The sequence below is a fragment of the Myotis davidii genome, unplaced genomic scaffold, assembly GCF_000327345.1.
Source record: "Myotis davidii unplaced genomic scaffold, ASM32734v1 scaffold478, whole genome shotgun sequence".
NCBI classification, from domain to species: Eukaryota; Metazoa; Chordata; class Mammalia; order Chiroptera; family Vespertilionidae; genus Myotis; species Myotis davidii.
Genome location: NW_006289570.1, coordinates 1,862,483 through 1,880,347, shown reverse-complemented (window position 1 = coordinate 1,880,347; position 17,865 = coordinate 1,862,483). Strand labels below are relative to the sequence as shown.

The window sequence follows — 17,865 nt, the reverse complement described above, 5'->3', positions numbered from 1 at the left end:
ACAGAGTGAGCACCCAATAAACACTGGCTATTTGTGCGGCCTTTACAATTTCTGTTGTCTTTTCATACCAAGTGTTTTTTCATACTATCATTTACTTAATGTTTCTTATTTCTGTTGATTTGCTTTTCCATTGAAATTGTGCAATACAATTTAGCCTCACCCCTATTTCTATAATCACAGATTTCAAAGGTCAGTTTCCCATCTTCTTCTTTATTTTTTCAGTTTCCATCTTCTTAACAAAACAAAACACCAGAGAGTTAATCTGGGCACCACCTCAAGCCACGTTGTATCACCAGGGGTGTATAAAACACTCCTTGGGAAATGCAGCCCAATGCACTACACTTTATAGCTCATGAATCCCCGAGTCCAGAACCCACTCATTTGGAGGGAGGGTCCAGCAGACAGTACTCTGCCCCTCTGTGCCAGGTTTGTGCCAGGAGAGGGGTATAGAGTGGAGAACTAGGAAAGTGTGGTTTCCATTTGCCCAGAAGTCAGTCTAGTAGGTGAGAGAGAAGGCTGGTCACGTGACTGCAACCCAGTGCAGCAACAGCTGTGATGGGAAGCACAGAGGACAAACCTCGCCTGATCCGGTCACGGTCACGGGTGGGGAGGTCAGGGGTTTCCAGAGGAAACCTGGAAACCAGTGCTCGGCTGGGAAAGTGAGGGCTCAGGCTGGGGATGGGGGATGGGAGGTGGGATGAGGTGCAGATCTGATTCCTGGCTGCTTCCCTCCCTCCTGGGTGGAGGGGAAGTGAGGATCCTTATGTGGCAAATGCGTGCACTACCTGCAATGTAGCCAAGTGGCCATCAGGTGGCAATGGTAACGCAGAACAACTTCCCCACAACCTTTCCCTTCATAAATGAACAGATCAGTGAGGAAAACAAGTATTTATTGAGCACCTCTTACTAGTACAATGATGAACAAGACAGACGTGGCCCCTGCCTTCATGAAACTTAACAGTCAGGTATCCCACAAATATTTTCTGGATGCCAACCCCGTGCCAGGACTGTCCTGTCCCTGGGGAGATAGTAAAGACAGAGGATAAACTCTTAGACTGGATGTAAAGGAGGATGTTGCCAGCACCTTTAGGGAGATGAGGGGAGGCGTCCTCACCTGCTCTCACCTGGCCGCACTACAACCCCCTCGATTCAGTGCCGGGGGCTCCACCCCTAAGGCATCTTGGGGACAGTGCATCGAGGGGAGCTTTTACTAGGGTCACAGTCTGGCCACATGGGCTCTGCCAGGGCCTCCTGGGGAATCCCTAAGTGCTTCTCCGGAGAGTCACCCATAAAACCCTCACTGAATTTGTCATATCATCACTCTAGGTAGCGTGGTTTATGTCTTCTGGATGGGAGCCTGAGGAGTCATTTACCACGCCACCGTCAATAAAGGCCACATTAGTATCACTAACAGTAACAACGATGGTAACAGTAACACATACTATTGAGCACGAGAGATACAAGAATTAATGGCTACAAGCCCAGCAAGTGAGTTAGGTGTTCGCTTCTCTGACTATCTGAACATATCATTTCAATAGGCTACAGCAAGTGCTGTGATAGCTGAATTGTAGGTGCCATGAGAACTCAGAGGAGAGAAACAGGACCTAGTCTAGGCAGTCAGGGAGGTCTCCCTGGAGGAGGTGCTGTTTATCCATTGCTATTTTCTTCATAGATTTGTTTTCCTCCGCTCATCTCCAATAGACCCCAGGCTTCATGAGAGCATGGATCGTGTCTGTTTACCCACTGCTCTATTTTCAGGGCCCAACCACCACCATGGTTCCCAAACTGTGCACCAAGGTGCCCTGGGGTGCCACCACGAACTCACAGAGGTGCTGTGAGATTTTGTAAAATTTTGAGGAGACATAGTGACATCTCTCAGACCCTCAGGAACTACTAGCTCCAGGAAGGTCCCAGTTTCAGCACGAGACAGAGCTACGTTCCCTTTACTGATGCCTCATCTTTGCAAAGCTGGCTGTTCCGCGGTTGTCGTGCTAAGAGACAAGAACTGTGACAAATCCACATGGAACAGGAAATGACCATGGCAGAGTCCAGCCTGATGCTGAGGTTGAGAAGTTTGGTGGAGCTCCACAGGCACATGTATCCCTGGAGTAGTAAGTAGGTATTTAAGAATGAAATAAAAATATAATCTTTTAACTTATGTGTTACTTTCTCTAAAAACTACTAAGTTACCCCAATATAGCTATTATTAAGGTGTTTGGAGCAAACTACTTAACAAACAGAATTATTAGGTATTTTTGGCCTGGAAAATCGATGAAAGAATTCCTGAGACACCAAGGGCATCTTGAGTTGAGAAAGTTTAGGAAACACTCTCCTAGCATCAGCCTGCATACTGAATGGCTAAATGAGTTGCTTCCAACAGCCCTGCCTGGTAGGGAGTATTATTTCCTTTTTCAGACGAGAGCTCTGAGGCCCAGAGAGGGCAAGCTACCTGTCCAAGGTCATTCCCCTACCAATGCCTGACCCCTACCAGTGCCTGACCTGTCTGTTCTCGAAGTGTCTTGGGGTAAATGGACTAGGAAAGAACATGGCTTTGAGTCCCAGCGACCCTGAACAGAAGCTGGAGGAAGCAGAGCTTATACAGTTTACCGTCTATAACAGCAGCTTGTTGGTGGAAGATCTTTGTCAACAATCAAGCACTGGAACTTCGCCCAGAAGCTGGCACTGCAGTGATTGTGGGGCGGGAGAGGGGGAGATGATAATGTTTTGGGGGTTCATCAGGCTTGAATGGGAATCCTAGGATCTCCCCTTCCCTGCTGTGTGGCCTCAGGAAAGCTACTCACCCTCTCTGGGCCTCCTTTCCTGCTTTTAAGTGGACACACGTAGCATTCATGCAGTTTTATGAGGTTTAATCGTGTTCATGTTGGGGAAGGACACAGCACGGTGAAGGTGTCCATCGGATCGGGGCTGTTCCTTCTTTCAGTAGAGAAAACACCTTAAAGCTGTTTTGCGTCTGACAACCTCATCCTTAAAAATGCCCTGAGAACCCCAATGGTAACTTCCCTCTCACTCCAGGCACCTCACTGCAAGAACTGGACCATCCTCTCAGCTCATGCGCCATCTCCCACCAGCCTCGCCTGCCTGTAACGTCGCGGGAACCACATGGTTACTTTTTAGGCTTCAGGGGGGATCACGAATCTCCTGCCACCCACTGGGTGCGTGAACTCACTAGCATGGGTATCGCGGAAGCTGTCTTCACTGACCCTGCAGCTCCGGCGCTGAGGTTTCGGGGAAAGGCGCCCCGAAACAAGGGAGACACGCTTCTCAGGAACCCAGCACCCGCGGCGGCCCAGAGGGCCTTTGGAGACTGTCCTCATTAGCGGAGTGCCGTTTCTTTCTTTATAAAAAGGGTATCGCCTTCCAGGGTTTTACAATAAGCTTTTATTTTTAGCTTTTCGTGTCTGGGTCTCTGCAGCTTCAATTCCCCACCCTCCCAAGTCACCAGGAGGAAGCGGGAAGGGAACATGCTTCCCAGGCTGAGCCTCCTGGACCACCGCTCTCCACCTCCCCTGCCTGGTGAGAATAGACCCTCCAGTTTCAGAGTGACCTTGGAAGCCTTTTATGAGTTTTTACTTTTCAGGAAACCCAAAAAGGTGGTGTTGTTTTTTTAAACCAAACACTTGCTTTGGTGGCTCCACACAGACGAGGCCTAATAGAGCTTAAATCCACCCCATTCAGTCCCTGCGGACCGTCTGGGTTAACTGGCTGTGTGACTTGCGGCAATGAGATCACCTCTGTGGACCTTCTGAAACGGAGCCAGTGATGCCATGCTGACCAGGCCACTGGGGGAGGCACGGAGGGGGGCCTTTGGCAAAGGACTTAGCGCAGCGCCTGGCACATTGACGTGAATGTCGCAGCACCCCTGCGTTCAGTGCGTGCTAGCTCTGTGATCGTCATAACAACAAGCATTCCCAAAGGGGGGGTGCCTTCCCTGAGCAGCCCAGTCAGTGTGCCTCCGTGACTAAGAGACAGCGACATGGAGTTTTCGTTAAGTCAATAAACAGACTCACAGACACAGTGGGGCAGGCGGGACGTCCAGATGGGGGTGCCGGTCTCGCGGCTGTAGCAGGTCAGAAGCGAGCTCCCCTCCAGCACGAAGCCGGGCTCGCACGTGTACTGGATGGTGGTGCCCACCAGCAGCACAGGGTCCGAAATCAAGCGGGTCGAGTGGTCCACTTCCCCGGGGTCGGTGCAGTACATAACTACGCGAGACGAAAGCAGACCAGGTGCGCGTTAGGGCTCTTTGGTGACCACGGATGAATGACAGAAGGATCTAGAAAGGTTCCTAACTTAAGCTCCTTTCCTGCTGGGAAGATAATGCACCTCGGGCGCATCAAAGGTGGCTGGAGACTAGGCCGGGATGAAAGAGATTTGGATGTCAAACCACTTTCAGGAATTTGCCCAAAGATACGTCTGTTTGCATCAGGGCCCAAGGACCTATGTACAATATACAACCTTGTACATCTCTGAACATAGCCCCTCCCTCTGCTACCAGGAGTATTTCCCTTTCTACCCCTTTCCAAGACACCAGATTTAGCTGCCACCAGACATGGCTGGCCCCACGCCTGAGGGGACAGGCAGGAGGAACCAGGAGACCGGGGCGGATGCTGTCTGGGTGAGGTCAGCCACCTACTATAGGGGTTTGAACTGGGACTCCAAGGTCCAGCTTAACTTAACTTGTTTTGCTTGGCTACTACCGGAATTTTAAAGACCTGAATTTGAATGATGTGTTTACACAGGTTGCATACATTCCCCTTCACCACGGTCCATACCACTCCCTATTGTCTGACATGAGTCTGTCTCACTCATTTACTTCACCTGCCTGGCTTCTGAGGGCACCTGAGTCTGAGATCCCTGCCTACAGAGTGGCATCTGGGAGCACCAATGAGTTGGTGGAGTTGAAGGGAGGCCAGATTCCACATTAAATATGGCCACTGAATCCATGAAAAACAACAACAAACAGAAAGAAACCAGCGAGGACTCGCCACCCACTGACCGAGAAGAAAACAGGACGATGCTTACTTTTCTCACAAAACGGGGGATCACTGCTCCAGCTGAGGTCCCACTGGCAGGTGAGGGTGTCGCTCCCCACGATGTCGTAGCCGGGGTCACACTGGTAGGTGATCCTGGCTCCCCTCACGAGCTCCGTATGCGAAGTGGTTTTCCAGCCGTTCTGGATTTCGGGCAGATCGGAGCAGGAGTCGTTCCTTGACACCTCTTTAAAACAAAGATGTCATCCTCACCTTCTGCTTTACGAATGTCAGAGGAAAAACACTTCCCAAACCCGAGCACAGAACGCTTAACCGTGAGATTTTACAATGACCTCTTCCTGTGGGTCCCCGGACTTACTCAACGTTCTCTTGGTTTGATAAAGTTACTTTAGTATCAGACAGAATCCTAACTCTGCTACTTACTAGCAGTGTGACTGGGCATGATCACTTCTCTTTGTGTCTCATGCCAACAATGGCATTGACTTGCCAACCATGGCAGAGAACCAGTTGGAAGAGGAGCTGCCGGCTACAGTCGAGCCTTCAGATGACCGCAGCCCCGGTTGACATCTTGATTACAGCCTCATGACAGACTCTGAGCCCAAACCACCCCACATTAACTCCTGAGTTCATGACCCACAGAAATGGTGACATAATAAATATTTATTGCTAATTTTGGGAGGTAATTTGTTACACAGCAATAGATAGCTAATACACTCAGCCTCATCCTAAGAATGTCTGTAAATCCATTGGTTTGATGGAGTAAGTGATAAATATTTTTGTAATACAGGTGAAGATCAATACTTAACTATCAAAATAAAAAAGAATTATCAGTGTGTTCTTCAAATCACGCTGCATATCATGGGTGCATATTATCAAAGGCTACAAGCAGCTTATTATCACAGACATTTCCCCTGGCATAATTTTGTTCTTCTTCAGCAAACTCTCATTACTAAGGTAGTCATCCAAAGTCCATTGTTACTCTTCTTGCTTCCAAGTGCCCACTGCCCGGATTGCGAGAAAGAGCTAATTATGCTGTATAATTAATTTGCAGTTCTTAAGTGCTTCTGGGGAGAGCAAAGCCCTTGCACTGTCTGCGGGAAAGTCATGCGGAGAAACAAGTGATGGCTTTTCCTGGGGTTTCATCAGGGTTTTATTTGGGGAAGGGGGAGCTCACGGCTGTTGGCAAGAAGGAGGGGGAGGGAGAGGGCATCTAGGACTGCTTGGTGGGGAGCAGGGGCCTCTATTTTTAGGTCTTTGAAGAATCAGCCAAGCCCTGGATTTAGGACGCAGCTGCAAATGCTGGAATTCTGGTTGAAAGGGGTGAGATGGGGCAAATACTGGATACGTTGTCTGCCTTGTGCCAAATGCTTTGCTAAGAAAGGTTTGCTTGTCTGGCTGTTTTGATGTGAGCCAACATGGCTGCACATCCCTGTGAGAACCCTGTCTCCTTTGGGGCATTCGTCACATCTGTGATTCCTCAGCTGTGCCATCATGTAGCAGAGACTTGACTGAAATCGTGGCCCCAATGTTGACACATTCAGTGGCCTTGGCTAGGTCACGTAGCCTTCCTCTTCTTCAGTCCCTAGACTCCACCCCCAGAGACCCTGATTCAGGAATCTGCATATTCACCAAATACCCTAGGTGGAGGTTCTAGAATGATCTGTCCCGATGGGCCCCTGTCTCTGCTAAGAATGAGAAAACCGGCCTAGGAGTTGGAGGGCTTCCCTTCTAGTCCTCTTTATTTCTTTTAGAAGCTGTGTGACGCCAGTCACATCAATACACATCTCTGAGCTTCACTGTCCTCAATCCTAGAGTGGCAACACAAATCACGACTCTGCCTGTCCCTAAGGGCAATGTGAATGCTAATCAATGTGTAGGGTATGACAAGGAACACGAAGATGACTTATATGGAATCATTCGTTTGTTTGACTAAGATTTTTGTGAGCACCTACCATATGCCAGGCACCAGGAAAACAGGGATCTGAAGTCATGTTTCTAGTGTTCATGGTCAAGGTCAACACCATCATCTAACTTTTGGGCAAAAGAAATACCCAAATGCACTGAATATATGCCACCATTTACCATCTTATACTCATGACAGACATCACTAATCAATCACAGCAATCTTTCATTGGATCCCGCGGAAACCCTCCAGTCCTCAACACAGCACTCCAGGGAGCCACTCACTTTCTTTTGATTGGAGTTGACCTACAATGTAGAGCCCATTTATTATCCTAAGATTAGTGACCAACATCTCTTTGAAAAACACTGCTTACTCATCTCCGCTTTCTTATTTATTCCCTTCCCTCCCGTGCACTTGGCCAAAGACACTAGCAAAGCACAAGAAGCAATGATGAGAATGGGTATTTGCTTCTGTTTGTGCAAAGGAGGTCAGAACCATGTAAGCCCAGAGTGTTCCTGTGGAAGGTTCTGGCAGCTGCCACAGTCGGTAAGCCTTGACCAGCTCCCAGAGCTGGGGGCTAGGCCTTGCGATCAGTCGGAGCTTCAGAATTCTCTACATCATCACAGAAACCCCTGGCCCTTCCGTCTGATTCCTCTACTGAATGGGAATCACATCTGTGTCTGGTTAAATCTAGACCTATGATAGCAAATACCTAGCCCCTGCCGTGGCTGCCCTCACTAAGCAACCGTGCCATTCTTTCCCACTGACGACCAGCATGACCTACTCGGAATTCTTTTCAACATGGTCTTCAGCACTGGTGGTCACCAGCAATTGATTGGATCAGAATGGAATACAGAGGCTCACTTGCCTTCCCTGTAAAATTAACTGGGTGTTGGCCCTAACCAGTTTGGCTCAGTGGATAGAGCGTCGGCCTGCGGACCAAAAGGTCCCGGGTTTGATTCCAGTCAAGGGCATGTACCTTGGTTGCAGGCACATCCCCAGTAGGAGATGTGCAGGAGGCAGCTGGTCGATGTTTCTCTCCCATCGATGTTTCTAACTCTCTATCCCTCTCCCTTCCTCTCTGTAAAAAAATCAATAAAATATATTTTAAAAAATAAATTAACTGGGTGTTTAACAGAAAGAAGAGCAAAGGGAATTCTCTCTTTTCTGTGTGTCACCCACATTCGCCAGGCTGCGTACCCCCGGGACGTGGTCTCTGAAGCTCCATGCTTGTTTCTCCACAGCATCAGCACACGGTCCCGACACTGCCTGTGAACAGACCCCCTCTTGCATTTTCACTTGAAGACCATGCATTTGAGGATGGGATAAAATGAGATGGAGAAGAGTGCCTGCCAATGTCAAATTGCCACACAAGTCCAAGTTTCAGCTTCAGTTAACACGAGCGCCTCCTCCTCAAGACGTTGCCAAATGAGCATGGGCCAGACGCTCGGGTAACCTTGGGGAGCTTGGATCGAGTCAGCTTTCTGCTGCCGAGCTGGATGCAGGTCTGGAAGACTGACTCAGGCACCAGAGAAGAAAGAAGAGCAAAGCTATGACCTCATCTTCTGGCGGGGAAGGGAGAACAGTCTAAGGATAGATTGAAGCCAAGTCGCCACTCGCCCTCCAAAGGCAGCTGACTCAGGAGGGCGCTTATGCCCAGGGCACCCCCCACCAAAGAGTGGGACAAGCATGCGAAGTAGCAGGAATAACACAACATAACATATGTAGCAGCACAATCCAGGGTAAAAAGGCCCCCAAGAAGCTTAAGAAAGGAGATCAACAGTTGTGTTTGCCGCTTTGACGGCTGCCTATAGAGCAGGCAGGGATGAGAAGTGTCCACCAGCTGGAAATGAGAAAAGGGACTCATTGCCCCGGCCGGTGTGGCTCAGTTGGTTGAGCGCAGTCCCGTGCACCAATAGGTCGCCTAAGGACTCTTCTTCCAATGGAGACAGCCCTTTCTCCCTCCTCCCATACTTTGGGACCAATAGATGCAGGTGATGTTTATCTTGATCCTTAGCGTGGCTTCCAAACCATTTCTCTCCCCCCATCTTTTCAAAAAATTGCTAAGTCCAAGCGAAGTTCAAACTTGACCATCTAATACCTCTTATTGTTTTGTCCACCCACACCCTTCCCTCCTTACTCCCCAGCTGTAATGCCCCCTTATTCATTATTGGCTCCATCACCCTCCCCTGCTCAGCCTCTGAACACTGGAGGGCCCCAAGCTCCCTCCTGGACCCTGTGCTCTTCTCTATCTAGACTCACTCCCCGTGCGACCTTATCCGGTCCCATGCTTTTAAACAATGCCTGTCTATACTTCACTGACTCCCACATTCTACCTCCAACCTTGAACTCTCTGTTGAACAACCTTCAACTCCAGATTATCTAATGCCCCACATGAAGCCTCCTCAAGTTATGAGGCTTGATCTACGAAGTCCTGATATCAACCGTGTGAAGTAGAAATCACTATTTCCATTTCACAGACAACAAAAAGGAGGCTCAGAGAGGTGAAGTGACTTCCCCAAAGTCACAAAGCCACTGGCAACAGTGCTAAGACTCAAACCCTGGTCCTTCTGACTCAGGTCTTAAAAATTACATATATTTATATTAAAATATATGCCTATATATTAAAAGTCCTATGAAACACAAAATCCCCCTGAAAAAGATCTAACTACAGGAAATCATCTTAACCGGTATCTAAATACAAGTGAAAAACATTGACCAGAGGAGACACCTACCCACATAGTTCATGATGAATCCCTGGCCCTTCCCGAAGATGAGGCCAGCGGGGTCCGAGTGGAACTGGATGGTCAGGTCTGGCGTGGACGAGTACAGCTTCTGGGGGCCGCTGCTTCCCAGGTACTGTCCCAGGATGTGGGGCATGACCTCATCACCATCGTAGATGGTCAAGATGTCGCTGTTGCTCAGGTTCAGGCTGAGGGGCAGAGAGAAGGGGGTGTGGCAAAGTTAGGGGCATTCAACAAGCTTTTGATTTATTTTTTTCAGGCAACACACACTTTCTTGAGACGTGCCAGGTGTCAGGCGCCAGGCTAGGAACTGGGGTTGAGGTGGGCATGGACTCCCAATGTGGTCAGGACATGCCGATCCTCCTGTAAGCCTGGCCCAGGGAGAGAGGTCATGGCTCCTGAAGGCATTTGCCTGGTGGTCAGCACGTGTGGGTGTGTGTATAGACACGGGAACCTGGGGAGATCTGCGGGAGTCAGACCATGAAGGGCTTAGAGAGCCAAGTGTAGGCGTTAGGGTGCCATCGTGCTGGGAAGGGGGGATGGTGAAGGGTTTTTATCAGGCGTCTCCTGACTAAGCTATCCACCGCCAGAGGAGAGGGGTGGTCCAGGAAAGGGCCCCGAGTGAAGTTTCTGCAACTCATGCAGACTGACACCAGCCCTCTCCGCTGACGGCTTCATCCAACTTGGGGTGCTTGCTGCCGGTCCTGGAGTGGGGAGAAGGGGTGGAAACCATCCATTTGGCGCTTCAGTTAGTAAGAACGAAACAGAAACGCGAGGCACGCAGCGGAAGATTTACCCCCAGAGGGCAGGGTTGTGTTTCATTCACCGCCACCTCTCCCACGGCACCTCCCACAGCTCCTCATGTATAGCTTCCCTAGGGGTGGCGTGGGGAGACTCACGGCCCTGGGATTGCTACCAGCTTCCCCTGCTCCACCCGAAAAACACCCTCTCCCCACAAAAGCCCGTGTGGAGCTTAGCACCCGGTACTCCATGGCTCCGGGCCACCCCTGCACGAGGCCAGAGCTCCGATGCCGGGGAACACGTCTGCCCCACTCAGCACTGCGTCTGCCCTACTCAGCACTGCGTCCCCGGTTCTCAGGGAGGTGCCAAGGGCGTGTCGGATGAATCAGCACCGGCCCAGGGAGGATGTCCAGGTCTCAGCCTCAGCTCCAGGGTGGACTGTGGCTTTGACTCCGTCTCTGCTGGGGGCCTGGTCCCCAAACAGACTCTTAGCTGTCAGCCTTGGGAGGGGGACCTCTCTCCTCCTGGCTGCTTTCAATGCTTGCTCCCAGGGGTTAATTCAAAAGCCCTAAGTGACTGGAGCTGCCCCGAAGGATTTCTGTCCTGCCCGCCTCCTGGGCCCCTCTTGCCTCCATTCTTCTCAGATGTGAAGGTCACCGGAATCAAGCCTGATGCCACGACACCTCTACATGCCTGATAAGCCATTCCAGCGCCAACCCTGGCCTTGAGCAGCGGGGCTCTGGCTTCCGCTCTCCCGTCCCCCTGACTCTGCTCTGGGCACACCCTGTGGTCCCCTCAGGAGCTTGAGCTGCTGTTTGTGGGCTGCTGTCCAGTGCTTCCACTTCTGACATCCTCTTCCACGTCCTCCGTTCCAGGGCAGTGAAAGCACTGGTCCCATCGGACATCTGAAGGAAGATCTCCCGGGGCCCCATTTAGCTTTTGAATAACAAGAATGCTGCTTCCTGAGTATCAAGCACTCAAACAACGACACCATAAACTAAGACTTATGATCGTCCCATTTTACACATAACAAAACTGAGGCTCAACTGGGAGAAACCACTTGCCTAAGGTCACACACAAATAAGACTTAGGATTCACACCTAGGTCTCTCAGATGCCGAAGCCTGAGATACGAACCATTATTTTATAGGATGTTTCGTGAAAGCCAGGGATACACCTCCAATAAATGTGCGGGGTTCAGTCTTGTTATCAGAAAATGTGAAAAAAAATTACAACTAAAACCTGCAAGATGGAAACCCCCCATCTGACCGCCCTCACACCCCCATCCTGACACGTCCTTTGCTCTTATGACATCATTGCTAAAGTTTATTTGATTAAACCTGTGATTTCCAACACTTTCTCTCCCACTACGGCAATATTTCCTCCCTCTACAGACTCCCTGTTCTACAAAGATTTTTGTCCCCGACATGTTATGTATCTCCTGGTAACAATTAAATTTGTTTTGTTTTGTTGCCATTATTGATCCTGTATAACAGAGGATGTAATAAAATCAGTGCTAAACTGGTTATTTAGTCTGGCTGGCTTTATTTCGGTAGATATGAGATTTCTCTAATGGTTTTTGAAATATTTAAAGAGTCTGGGAAGAACACATGAGCAACTAGTTCTAGTGGTTGCCTCGAGGGAGGGGACCGGGAGAGGGGGTGTTTGCTGGGGAAAAGTGGGGAACAATTTTCACAGCAGACCCTTTTGTCCCTTTGGGCTTTAAATCGTGTGCATGTATTACTTCTTCAAAACAGATAAAAACAGCCGGAGGGACCCTCATTATTTTCTTCCACTAGGGTCTAGACAGCCAGAGAGGTGAGGCTAGAATGCAAATGTGAATCTGACAGATTAGCAAGCTTTTTTCTGGTGGAGAAATTCTTGTTTTGGCCAATAGAGGGCAGTGTCGCCTAATCTTGGTATGGGGCGTGGTAGGGGTGAGGGGGGAAGGACGTGGAAGGGGTAGGTGGGCTTTGTAACTGTGGAGCTGGAGTTAATATTCCACAGAAGGCGTAGGAGAAATGATGACCAAGCCACCTTGCTTTTCTTTCTTTCTTTCTAAAGCAACGTCTGACCTTTGCCTGGAAATCTTGCCTTTAAAGGCTCTCCCTGGTGATATTCACAAGATGATGTTAGCTAAGCAAACATATTGGACAATGTCTGATGGCTATGTACTTATTTGAATGTGAATTAGAAAAAAATATTTAAATATACAGTTTGCACTTCCAACTTCTAATTTCACGGACATCATTTTGCTTAGAGTAAGCAGAGTGAAAAAGGCAAGCCAATTTATGAGCAGTTTAAGGGGGGAAGGAAAGGAGTGGCTGGTGATGGAAAGTGGACTGTGGAAACCGCAAAAATTAGCTCAAGGAAAAAAGTGTGGTTGCTCGGCTTTCTAGCACGGCCGGGAGGCCCACAGCCGGCCCTCCCCCTGCCATTTTTGCTGTCTCAACATCTTTGTACCACAGGCCTTTTGTCTCCCCTAGACCTGCCTTAGCCTACGCTGCTCCCTCTACCTGGAATGCCCCTCCTCACCTCTCTGCTTGACATTTTACTAATTCCTTAAGGTCCTGCTATGCTCCCCACCCACTCGACATTTACAGCGATATAACCAGCCCAGGTCTCCACAGGCTTCCTACAGGCCGGGAGCTGTTCTAAGCGCCTCACAGGCACCAATTTCATTTTACCATCAGACAAATACTGTGAGTACCGCTGTTGCCACCCATTTCGCAGATAAGCAAACCGAGGCACCCAGAAGTGAAGAAACATTCTGAAGCTCACAGAGCTGGTCAACCAGGAGAGCCAGAATCCAAACCTCCGAAGTCAAAGGCAGAACCCAGGGCACCTTTCCTGGGGCTGCGAGCTCCCTGAGGGGACGTGTTCTTGGGCCGCATGTCCCTGAAACCCAGCACAGGGCTTGGCACGGTGAAATAAATGTCGTTTACATGTGTGAATGATGGTGAATTTATCTCCATTTCCCAGATGAGCAAACCGAGGCTCGGAGGGGTTATTAAGCGACTTTCCTAAGAAAATAGCATCTTGCAAGTAAGGCAGGATCCCTACGGGACAGCAGGGATGGTGATGAAATAGACCACAGGATTTAAATATGGGGAAAAAGAGGACCACAGTCTGTAGATGCAGCTGGAGGTACGATCAAACTTAGATAAAACATGTTTCTCTGGAAGGCCAGAAAACTAGTCCTGTTTAGAGTTCCTTTGTGTCCATGTCTGATCAGGTCCCCCCAACCACAGAGCAAGGTGTTCAGAGAAAAGGTTAGAGATCCCATTTGACAGAGGGGTCAACTGAGCCCAGACAGGCCCGATCCCAAGGCCTCAGCTCCTGGGTGATGCCGCACAGCCAGCACCAGACGCTGCTCAGCATGTGGGATTGCTAAGGGCCCTTCGGCCCAGTGCTAATTTGGTTTCCATTTAATTCGATAACATGGCAGACACCACAAGAAAGCATGTGGACTCCAGGGAGGGCACGAAAAACCAATCTCTTTGGCTCCCTAAAAGGACAATTGAAAGCATAAAAAATGAGCGGTTTTCTTATTTGCTTCTGTGTTCCTCCCCTTGTCCTCATCTTCCTCCCTCCCTTCCTCTCTCCCCCAACATTCACCAAGCGCTTGTCCAGGCCGACTCGGAGCCCCGTCCCCGTCCAGTGGTTCTGTCCTGGCTGCAGCTGAGCATCGCGGGGAGATTTAAAAACTCAGATGATGCCCAGGCTGCACCCCGGACTAATGAGGCCCTCAGCCTCTTAAAGATTCAGGAGGCAGCCAGGACTGAGAGCGGCTGCTCTGCGGTTTCCGTGGCGATGAGACACAGACTCTGTTTTCTAGTCTTTTTTCTTCTCTCTCTCCTTTTCTCCCCTTTTCAATCAATTCTCCTCTTCTGCCCAAAAGGAAAGAGAAGAAGAAAGAGCCCCACCCCCACCCCCTTGCTGGGCTTTCCTCTGGGGTCACCCCACAGGCTGAGCTGCTCCCCATTTCCACATCCCCAGGCTGAGCCATCTCTGAACAGGGTGGGCAAAGCTTCATCAGGGCCAATGACATGACACCCCACACCCAGCACTGCGGACCTGGGACACCCAACCGCTCTGGGCTGCTTCGCCTACTAAAACCGGTCCCTACTCACCCTGGTGTTTTGGCTCCGTCTCAAGAAACAGTGCTAAAAGAACGGGCTCTGGATAAAAATCCTAGACGTCCTGGTTTGTAGCTGGGTGACCTTGAAAAAGTAGCTGAACATCTCTGAGCCACAGTATCCTCCCTTGAAAAACGGGGCTAATGTTATCGAGAGCTGTAAGTAACATCATCAGTGCCAGGAGTTCAATTAAAAGGGCCTCTTTCTGCTTAAAAATATGGATAACGAACTGCACGGTCTGCTAAGAGGTGAATGGGTTTGGCCACAAAATCTGGTGTCAGGGGACCTCAGTGAGAGGTACCCCACCTGTCACTTCTCTGCTCTGTGATGATGGACAAGTCCCTTGCCCAGCCTGGGCTTCCGTGTTCAGATGAAAATCTCAGAATATACCAATTGTAAAAAAAGTTCCGTAACAATGGCCACGGCCACAACACCATGGAAGGAATTCATCGTCACCCTAGCTGCCAATGAAACGACCGGGTGCGTGCCATGTGTCAGGCCCTTGCCCAGTCTTCATCTCTCAGAGACTCTAAGAGGTGGGTGCCATTATCACCCTCCCTTGGAAGACAGGAAAGTGAGGCTGAGAAAAGTGAAATAACTTGTCCGAGGCCATGGAGCCAAGAAACAGAAGAGCTGGGATCGGAAATCAAGGCTCCCTCCCACAAGCAAAGGCCTTTTCCTCTTTCTGAGAAAATTCAGGATCTCTCCAGCGTGTCCTCCCACACGATGGAAACATCACGCAGAGAAAGAAGTATTTTCTGAGCCTTCTAAATGCCAGGGACCACGCGTTAGGTGTGAATCCCGTCTCCTTCACTTCCTAGCTGGGGGTTCGGAGGCAAGTTACTTCACCACTCTGAGCCTCGGTTTCCTCACGGGAACAATGGGGATAATGCCGGGCACGCGTAGGGTCATTGCACACAGTCATGCCATTTGGAGCTTCGGACTGGAGCCGGGAGACCCGAGTTCTGGCCTCTGCTCTTCTTTGGCTGTGATAGTTTGAGGACAAAAATGGTCTCGAAGCTCTGCCCCTCTCTGTGTCCACAGCCTTTGCAGCAAGGCTTTGAAGCACCTGCCATCAAGAAATGGAGTCTGTTCCTCCACCCCTTGAATCGGGCTGGCCCTTGCTTTGTGACTTGCCACAGGATGATGCAGACATGATACTACTAGTCTACCCTCAGGAGGCCACCAACGATTCGTTGTCTTGGAACCCTGGCCAGTCACCATGGCAAGAAGCCTGAGCTAGCTGTTGGAGGATGAGTGACATGTGCGGCAGAGATGAATCACCTCCATCTGGGCCTAGACGGGCCAACAGCCACCCCACCCCGAATACACGAGAAAGGTCAGCGACAATCCACACAGCCACCTCCCCAACCTGTAGCTTCCCACAGACACGAGTGAAGCAGCCGAGACCAGAAAAATCACCCACTGAGCTGTAGACTCGTGAGCAATGCGACACATCTGGTGTTCCATGCTGCTGAGATTGGATTAACTTGTTACGCAGCAGTAGCTGACTGACAGAGTGGTCTGGGGGCAGTCTCTTCTCGTCTCTGGGGCTCAGTTTCTTCACCTGCAACATGATGGAAGTTGGGCTCTATGAACTTCACGGTTCCTTCTCGGATTCCTTAGACCTTTGGCTCTGGGGAAATCCCATCTCCCTCTGCTGATAGACTGGAAGACTTTTGTTTCTATGATGGCTGTTTCACCCACGATTTCTGCTGGTGTCTGAACATCTGTGCTTCTGGGGCCAGTGCTGCCCTTGACTCCTGACTCTCCCTTCTTGCCTGGCTCCCAAGCTGAATTCTTGTAGCTGGAAGCGGCGATATGACCGAAGGATTGAAGGGCCTCTGGACAAGGCACTTGCTATTTAAGGTGTGGAATTAACTTAGCACCAAGCAGACTGGCAGCAGCTGAAGAGAAACATTCTCCCGCTATCAATCATGTGATTATTGAGCTTTGCTATTAGATCCTTTTATTTCCTGGTTAAAGAACTGTGCTGGGGCCCCTAAATGGAGATATTTAGGGCTGGGCTTTGTAGTAGAGCCAGGGAAGGGATGATAGAGCTTGGTGGAAACTTTTTTCCTTCGGAGATAGACATACATTTGCAATAGGTGCCCGGGGAATGGGGGTAGGGGCGTTACTTCTCTGAGCCTCAGTTTCTTCTTCTGTAAGATGGGGCTAGGTCTTTCTCCTTTGTTGAGCACCTCACTACCATTTATTGTGTGGTTATAACATTGGTGTTGGCCCCGGAGACCTGAGTTCAAGTCTTGACTTGGCCTCTTCCTAGCTGCGTGACCCGAGGAAGCCACTTAACCTCTCTGTGCTGTCAGTTCCAAATCCACAACATAATGATGGTAATATCTGCCTTACAAGGATTCTTGGTAACTGTGATCTCCATTTATGAAGCTCCCACTATGCGCCAGACCCCATGCAATGTGCTCTGCATACCTTATCTCCAAATCCGGTGATCACCCCTCTATAATGATCTCTACTCACATTAGCTTTAAATTATGTCATTATTATCTCTACATAATAATGTGCACATTCATTATTGCTCATGGATATAAACTACCCAGCACATAGTAGTTCCCATATAAATAGTGACTCATTAGAACCATTATCTTAAATGCCCACAGCATCAATAGACCTGCCCAGTAGATGAGGGAGGAAAAAAGTCCCCACATGCCGGGCACACATGGCTATGTCCTCATGACTCAGCAAACACTGCCCAGCGCCTACTGTGGGCCACCTACCCACCTCGGTCTGCAGTGCAAATGCTTCCTTCCAGGCCACTGTGATACATAACGATTGCAAACACTTAGGCAGGGCTGAGGGGCCCTGAGGACAAAATTATTTTTACTATCAAACTCAAATTGGTTTACTAAAACTGTCAGCGGAAACCAAACGAGATAAATTAAACCCAGCAGCTCTCGGGCCTCACGTAACCCTCGCTGGTGAGATGCTATTTTCACTCCCTCTGGGGGAGAAAGAGGGTGCCAAGTCCAGATGCCACTCTGCCAAGTGTGTGCCAGAGTTTGCCAGAGAAAGCCCCGGGCTGGTGACTGGAGGACTGGGCTCCCCTCGGCAAAGTTTTAATCCTGTTAACTGCTTAACGCCCTTCCTCTGCTACCCAATTAGGGCGAATCCAGACTCTCCAGTGCGACCTTCATGGCCCTGCCTGATTCCACTGCTACCTCCTATATCACTGAGCTCCGGATACACAGGGCTTCCTCCCAGGCCCTAGAGACCCAGTCAGCCGGGTGTGAATCCAGGTGATCATAGCCTTTCATCTCTCTGAGCCTCAGTTTACTCATCTGTAAAATGGAGCTAATA

At 49.8% G+C, this 17,865-nt stretch overlaps 1 protein-coding gene across 1 annotated transcript in view; it reads right to left on the bottom strand.

Moving 5' to 3' along the window:
* Window positions 1-17,865, bottom strand: part of SEZ6L (seizure related 6 homolog (mouse)-like) — a 91,826-nt gene that overhangs the window by 9,848 nt on the left and 64,113 nt on the right. Inside the window, exons 10-12 of the mRNA XM_015562825.1 lie at window positions 9,648-9,844; window positions 5,041-5,235; window positions 4,029-4,220 (exon numbers count right to left, since the gene is read on the bottom strand). Coding sequence (XP_015418311.1) covers window positions 4,029-4,220; window positions 5,041-5,235; window positions 9,648-9,844 — 584 coding nt within the window. The remainder of the gene's footprint in view (window positions 1-4,028; window positions 4,221-5,040; window positions 5,236-9,647; window positions 9,845-17,865) is intronic.